This window comes from Lagopus muta, chromosome 16 (genome assembly GCF_023343835.1).
Source record: "Lagopus muta isolate bLagMut1 chromosome 16, bLagMut1 primary, whole genome shotgun sequence".
Classification (NCBI taxonomy): Eukaryota; Metazoa; Chordata; class Aves; order Galliformes; family Phasianidae; genus Lagopus; species Lagopus muta.
Genome location: NC_064448.1, coordinates 13,310,572 through 13,317,361, shown reverse-complemented (window position 1 = coordinate 13,317,361; position 6,790 = coordinate 13,310,572). Strand labels below are relative to the sequence as shown.

Sequence of the window (6,790 nt, the reverse complement as noted above, 5' to 3'; positions counted from 1 at the left end):
TTGTGTTGTGTTGTGTTGTGCCGTGCCGTGTTGTGTTGTGCCGTGCCGTGTTGTGTTGTGCCGTGCCGTCGCAGAGCCGAGCGCCCGCACCCCTCGTGGAGGCGCGGAGGCAGCACCTCCCGGCCGGCAGGGGGCGCTGTTCCTTCTGGCGCTTCCGGGCCGCTCTGCCCCGCGGCTTCCGCCCTCCGCCGTCAGAAGCGGAAGCGGCCGTGCCGCGTGGGGTTGGCTGCGGCCGCCGCTCCTGGACGTCCATCGGTCCGTGTGCCGATCGAGATCGCGGCCATGGCCGTCCGCGCCAGCTTCGAGAACAACAACGAGCTGGGCTGCTTCGCCAAGCTCACCAACGCCTACTGCCTGGTGGCTATCGGCGGCTCCGAGAACTTCTACAGGTGAGAGAGCCGCAAGGGCCCTGCCCGGCCACCCCGAGCCCCGCGCCCGCTCCTAACGGCGCCTTCTTCTTGCAGCGTCTTCGAGGGAGAGCTCTTCGAGACCATCCCGGTGGTGCACGCCTCCATCGCCGGCTGCCGCATCATCGGCAGGATGTGTGTGGGTAGGTGGCCGGAGCTCGCAGCCGGGTGGGAGCGGAGAGACAGCGGGGCCGTGCTCTGCCCGTGCCCGCATCGAGGGGCCCCGGCTGCAGTGCGGAGGCCGGGCGGAGGGCAGCGCTCCTCGTCCTCGAGGCTTTTATTTGCATCGTGCAGAGAAGTTGTAAAGCTGGAGTAAATCTTAGAATCGTTAGAGTTGGAAGGGACTTCTGAAGGCCATCTAGTCCAACTCCCCTGCAGTGAACGGGGACAGCACTGTCAGATTGCCTTGGGCCTTATACAGCCTTAGCTTGGAAGTCTCCAGGGATGGAGCATAAACCTCATCCCTCGGTAACCTGTTCCAGTGCCTCAACACCCTCACTGTCAAAGTCTTTTTTATGTCTCTCCTGTTCTGAGGACTGCATGCCTGGACACAGTACTCCAGGTGAGCACTGTGCAGAGCAGAGGGGCAGATCCCCTCCCTTGCTTTCGTGACCACGCATCTTTTGAGGCAGCCCAAAGATACAATTGGCATTCTGGACTAAGGGCACACTGCTGTGCTGTACTGGTTCCCACCCACCAGTACCCCCAGGTCTTTTTTGGCAGGGCTGCACTCAGTCCTTTCATCCCCTAGTTTGTATTGGTAACGGGGGTTGCCTCGGTCCAGGTGCAGACCTTCACTTGGATTTGTTGGACCTCATGAGGTTCACCTGGGCCCAATGCTCAGCCTGTGTAGGTCCTTCTGAATGGTATCCAGTCTTGAGCATGTTGACCCCACCCTACAGCTTGGTGTTATCAGCCAACTTGCTGAGGGTGTCCTTGATTCCCCCGTCAGTGTCACTGATATTAAAGAGCATCTGCCCCAGCACTGACCCCTGGGGGGCACCACTCATCACTGATCTCCATCCAGACCATTGGCCACTGCTCTTTGGTCTTGATCCTGCAATCAGTTCTTTGTCTGTTGAAGAGTCTACCCATCAAATCTGTATCGTTCCAATTTGGAGAGGAGGATGTTGTGGGCTGCTGTGTCAGAGTGAAGTTGAGATTGATGCCATCAGTGCCTCTTCCCTTGTCCGTAGATGCAGTGAAATAAAAAAAAGCTTGGCCAGTACAAACAAATGAAACCCAACAATAAAACAAGCAGCCACCCAAAATAGGATTGCAGGGAGTGCCTGCTGGTCAGGACCTGAAGAGAGGTCATTGATGTGCATAAATCGGTTTTGTATAAACAGGGAGAAGCTGTTCCATTTCATGTGGAGGTTAGTGATTCAGAACCATTGCTGGAGGGAGCATTCCAGATGTGGAGGTCAAAGAGAGGTCTTTCCCTGACTGGCTGCTGACACGCTGTTTAGTGCAGCACGCTTTGTGCTTGCTGTTTGTTCCTGGAAGGTCTCTGCTCATGCAGTCTTACAGCCTTGCTAAAGGAAAGCAACAAAAACGAGCTCTATGGGGGCAGTCAGCACCTTTTGGGGGAAATCATTCCAAAGCGTTGTGTTTGGAACCTTGTGTGTCCAATTGAAAAGGCTGGATAAAAGTAGTGCAGTTTACCTGTTTATATTCTTAAATCTGTTTTATCTTCGTTTTCCACTTCACTTGTGCTTTTGTATTAATAAATGTTCGCATTATTTCTGTGGGACTGAATTTTGGGCTTGAAAAGAGTAGAGAGAGCAAGAGCCCCAAGCCATTGTGTCAGCATCAGGAAAGTAGTAAGCACAGTGGAAATACCTGCTTTTTTTAAAGTTAAAGTGGAACTCTTTGTCTTCTTTTCTTGTTTTTGGGTCACCTTAGGGAACAGGCACGGGCTCTTGGTGCCAAGCAGTACAACAGACCAGGAGCTGCAGCACATCCGCAACAGCCTCCCAGATTCCGTGCGAATTCAGCGAGTGGAGGAGCGGCTCTCGGCGCTGGGCAACGTCACCACCTGCAATGACTACGTAGCTCTTGTTCATCCGGACCTGGACAGGGTATACGGCTTCTGAATTCAGTGTGGATACAACTGAAATTACTCCTAAGTTGCAGTTTCAGCTTGTAGCTATTTGGGGATTACTGGAAGTAGTGTGAATGCCAGAGGAGCAGCGCCACCAGCTGAGCTAACAGCACGTAGGAAGCTGTGTTCCCTGTTTCCTTTCCTCTCAGGAGAAGAATCTCAGTATTGGATTTTGAACTTACGACTCGGTTTCAGCCGATCCGTTTCTTTTCCTATTGTTATCTTTACTTGCAGGAGTGGAGCCTGTCCTAAGTATGTAGTGTGCATACTGCATTGAGCATACTGTAGTTAGCTGTGCTTGTAGAAAGAAAGGAGTGGGATATGGGAGAGTACTGTGAGGTGCATTTAGCTTTGCACGTGTAAAATTGAAGCAACAGTGTGTGTGTATGCAAAGAACATAGAAAGCTTGGAAAGTAGTAACAAGATGTCACTGACCTACTTGAAAGTTTTGTAATATCCATGGTCAGTGCCAGCACTGTAGTGGTGTGTGTGTCCATAGGGAAAAATAGAAGCTCTTGTATAGGCAGGGCAGAAGGAGGAGGGGAAAGCAGTGCTCAGTGGGGGGTGTTTGTTAGAGTTGTGCTGGCTTGCAGCTCACAGTGCAGGTAACTGGGTCCAGGTTAATCCAGAAGAGGAAGAGCATCCTGTAATGTTTGAATTGTAGTGGGTTGTGAAAGTGAGGGCAGGCTTTCAGTGGGAGGATCCCAGCTGGTCACTCTTTGAAAGAATACTGTGACTGCAATTTGTACAATGCCATTTTGCTGAGGACTTTCTTCTCTTTGCAGGAAACTGAAGAGATCTTGGCAGATGTACTGAAGGTTGAAGTTTTCAGACAAACAGTAGCAGATCAGGTGCTGGTAGGAAGTTACTGTATATTTAGTAACCAAGGAGGAATTGTGCACCCCAAAACTTCCATTGAGGATCAGGACGAACTGTCTTCATTGCTGCAGGTCCCACTTGTGGTAAGGCTTGTGAGGTGTGTTTTTTCTCACAGCTCCCTTCCATCCCAGTTTGTGGTTTTAGTGTTTCTGCATTCTCACGGGCTCCTAGACTGGTTTCCCTGTGAGGCTGCCCCAAATGGGAGGTGAGAAGACCTGAAGGAGGTCAGTTCTGAGGCGCGTTCCCCTTCTTTTCCGTGTTTGAATAAGATGCACAGAACCTTCAGGTTGCTTCTGAAACGCTCTGCCAGGGTTTTGCAATTTGAGATGACTCGTTCACAGTGTGAAATGGTCGGTGGTTTGGCCGAAGGCAGTGTTGAAAAAGAGTCGAGCAATAAAATCCCGTGTCTGCACTGTGGGATTCTTAAATCCTGGGATTGCTCTGCCTTTTTGCTTCCTGTTCGTGATGGGGTGTTAGGATTGTTTTGGTTTTTGTTCTCTGGATCTCATGGACTTTTCTTTCCAGAGGATAAAGGCTGAGTAAGGAAGCGTAATAAAATGTATTGATATCAGAATGCCATGCTGACTTTTGCCACTTTGTTTATTTTCCAGGCTGGAACGGTAAACCGTGGCAGTGAGGTCATTGGAGCAGGAATGGTTGTAAATGATTGGTGTGCCTTCTGTGGGCTGGACACAACCAGCACTGAGCTCTCGGTCATTGAGAGCATCTTCAAGCTGAATGAAGCTCAGCCAAGTACTATTGCTACCAACATGAGAGATTCCTTGATAGACAGGTAAGGAGGATCCAGCTCTGTGCATCATTGTAATCAAAACAGAGAGGATTTCAGTACAAGGAAGCTATAAAACTAGCTGCCTCTCAAAGTTGATTGCTCTCTTCTTCATGTCTGTCCCTGCTTCAAGCATGATAGGGAAAAGAGTGGGGGAAGGGGGGCCCCTTTCACCCTTCTGTCCCTCTTTTGGAAAAGAAAAGCAACCCCACTCAGATAAGGAGAGATAAAAGATTTACTACAGATGGTAGAAGACTGTAAGATAATAATAAGAAGAAAGAGTTACAATTAACAAATAAAGCAAAATGGGAGAGAAGGGAAGGTTCTGACTGTGCTGCTCACTGCGCTGCTGGAAGCTGAAAGAAACCTTCACCCCGTTATCCAGAACTGGAGATCACGTGGGAATGGTTGGGGATGGTGGTTGGGGATGGAGACGCATCTCAGTGTGTCCTCCTCTTGGAGTTAGAACTCAAGTGAGGCTGCTGAGAGCACAGGACCAGAAGTGCAGTGTCGCTGTGCACAGTGCCTACAGCCACCAGCCTGCTGCAGGATGTCCTGCTGTGGAATGCTGATAAAACCCAGACAGAGTCCTCTTTGCTTTTCTTGGGTTATGGATGAGAATTATTTTGTTGCGGAAAGATTTCTTTTATTGTAGCTGATAAGCCACTGAAGTCGCCCATGGGAGGTGTGACAGTTCCTGTTTATAGTCAGGACTGGTGGTGCTATTGGACTTTTCCCATTCATTGATGAATGCAAAAAGTTCTACAGGCTTTAGGAGCCTGTATGGGTGAAAATTGGTTTATTTGGGCTTCAACTGATTGTAATTCACTTGGTGATTGCCGTAATCCTAGAGGTGTATTCTGGAGCTACTCAAGGCACTGCAACTTAGAGTTCTCAGCTCTTATAGAAATGTATGGGAGTGCTTTATGTACAGGGAAAGAATAAGGAATTCCTTGAATGAAGAGCCCTTCAAGAGTTCTTCGCTGCCCCTTCACTGTTCCTATTTAATGGCTTGGTGCACAGTTAAACACGTGCTTTTAGCAACTACTGGGACAAGACTGTATGTGTTGCCTTTGCCAGTCTGACAAGCATGTTCTTAGAGCTGGCTGCCAGCAGTCACCAGGCCTCCTTCAGTCTTCTCCCAGATTTATGTTTTAGGAGGGGAAATTACTGATGGTCCTTTATAACTGGAGGCTGAGAACTGGTTATAATGGGGTTTTGAAATGCGTTCTGCACTCTGGCATTTTTCTGCTAAATCTCATTTCTGTTTTGTCTCTTCAGCTTGGCGTGAGCAGTGTTGGTTCGTGCCATTCAAGAAGCTCCTAAGGAGTGAAGAGTCAAGCTGCAGTTTGGATTGCAGACCTCTAGACCTTTGTTTCTGCAGGACTGGCGCCAGGAAGAGGCTACCAAAACACCACCTTTTTTGTAATGTTTTGTAAGCTAAATATTATTGCAAAAAAAAATGGCAAATAACTGACACGAGTTCCAAATATGGAATGTTCTCCATCCCTCTGCTGATGCTCTTCATTTCTTCTTCAGCTGTGCTTTCTCTGTGATGCGGACCGCGGCCTTTAAATTAGCCCACAGTATTCACCTGTTTGGATTTTGGTTACTGATAACTAGAAAATTTTGCCTTAAATAGAGGATTAATATTCTGCTCTGCAGCAGGCAGTTTCAGCACATATATGGCACTGCCCACTCTTTCTTTTTGTGCTCTTGGTGTTTCTGCTGTAGGTAGGCATAAGAGCCCCTGTATTTCCTGTACCAAAAACACAGTAGTTAACTTGCCACAAGGAATTTCAGAAGGCACCACCTGCTGTCCTGCCCTGACTTGCAGCTGTTTTCACGGGGCTGCTGATTCTGAAACGATCAGCTCTGACTGAAAATGGAGCTTCTCAAAGAAGTCAAACCAGGCCCTTAGCAGCCAGTTGTGACTGCCTGCAGTTCGATCTGTTGTTTGCAGGTGTCAGACCTGTGTGGTCCTTCCGAGACATCTGCAAAAGATCCCTGAGAAACAGGCAATTGCTGGGAGGCTCAGCTGTGCTCTGTGCAGTTGGCACTTCCCTGAGAAACTCTGCAGAAGTCAGCAAAGCAGAAAGAGTTGAACCATGTGATCCTGAGTTACCCTGGAGGCGAAGGTTAATTAGCAGTTCTACAGGGTTGTTGCATTCAGCTGTACTTTCCACGTTTGAGGGTGTGCTGTTGAAGAGTTCTGCCCTTGCCTGGCAGTAATGGTGATGCAGAGGAGCTGTGGAGTTCACAGTTTCCATTTATATGTATATATATATATATATATATATATATATATATATATATATATATATATATATATATATATATATATATATATATATATATATATATATATTAAGGGAGCACTTACAGCTTCCCTTAATGTAGTGGACAACCTTTCTTGGCTGATTCCATGTCTCCTCCTTGTGTCAGTGTTGAGCATCACAAGCTGATTTCCTTCTGTCATCTTGCAGGGCTCTGTTATTAGGAATAGGTAAAGAGCCTGACTGCTGCTGCGCCTGTTGGCATGGAGTCACCAACTGTAAATAAGTAATGCTGAGCTTTTCTTGTTTATTTTAGCAGCTTTGTGGGGGTTTTTTC

General features: G+C 48.2%; 1 protein-coding gene across 1 annotated transcript; it reads left to right on the top strand.

Moving 5' to 3' along the window:
• The first annotated feature begins 189 nt into the window (after positions 1-189).
• On the top strand, positions 190-5,683 carry EIF6 (eukaryotic translation initiation factor 6). Its single transcript, XM_048962667.1, has 6 exons — positions 190-389; positions 465-550; positions 2,313-2,488; positions 3,297-3,473; positions 4,002-4,183; positions 5,459-5,683. Exons 1-6 carry the CDS (start codon positions 283-285, stop codon positions 5,466-5,468), a joined length of 738 nt encoding a protein of 245 aa, XP_048818624.1. The 5' UTR covers positions 190-282; the 3' UTR covers positions 5,469-5,683.
• The last annotated feature ends 1,107 nt before the right edge of the window (positions 5,684-6,790 follow it).

What these genes read in the sequence shown, in the direction of transcription:
- EIF6 (XM_048962667.1), top strand. Translation starts at nt 283, where the DNA reads ATGGCCGTCCGCGCCAGCTTCGAGAACAACAACGAGCTGGGCTGCTTC. An exon ending in GGCTCCGAGAACTTCTACAG is followed by an intron (nt 390 to 464) that starts GTGAGAGAGCCG and finishes TTCTTCTTGCAG; the next exon opens with CGTCTTCGAGGGAGAGCTCT. An exon ending in TTCATCCGGACCTGGACAGG is followed by an intron (nt 2,489 to 3,296) that starts GTATACGGCTTC and finishes TTCTCTTTGCAG; the next exon opens with GAAACTGAAGAGATCTTGGC.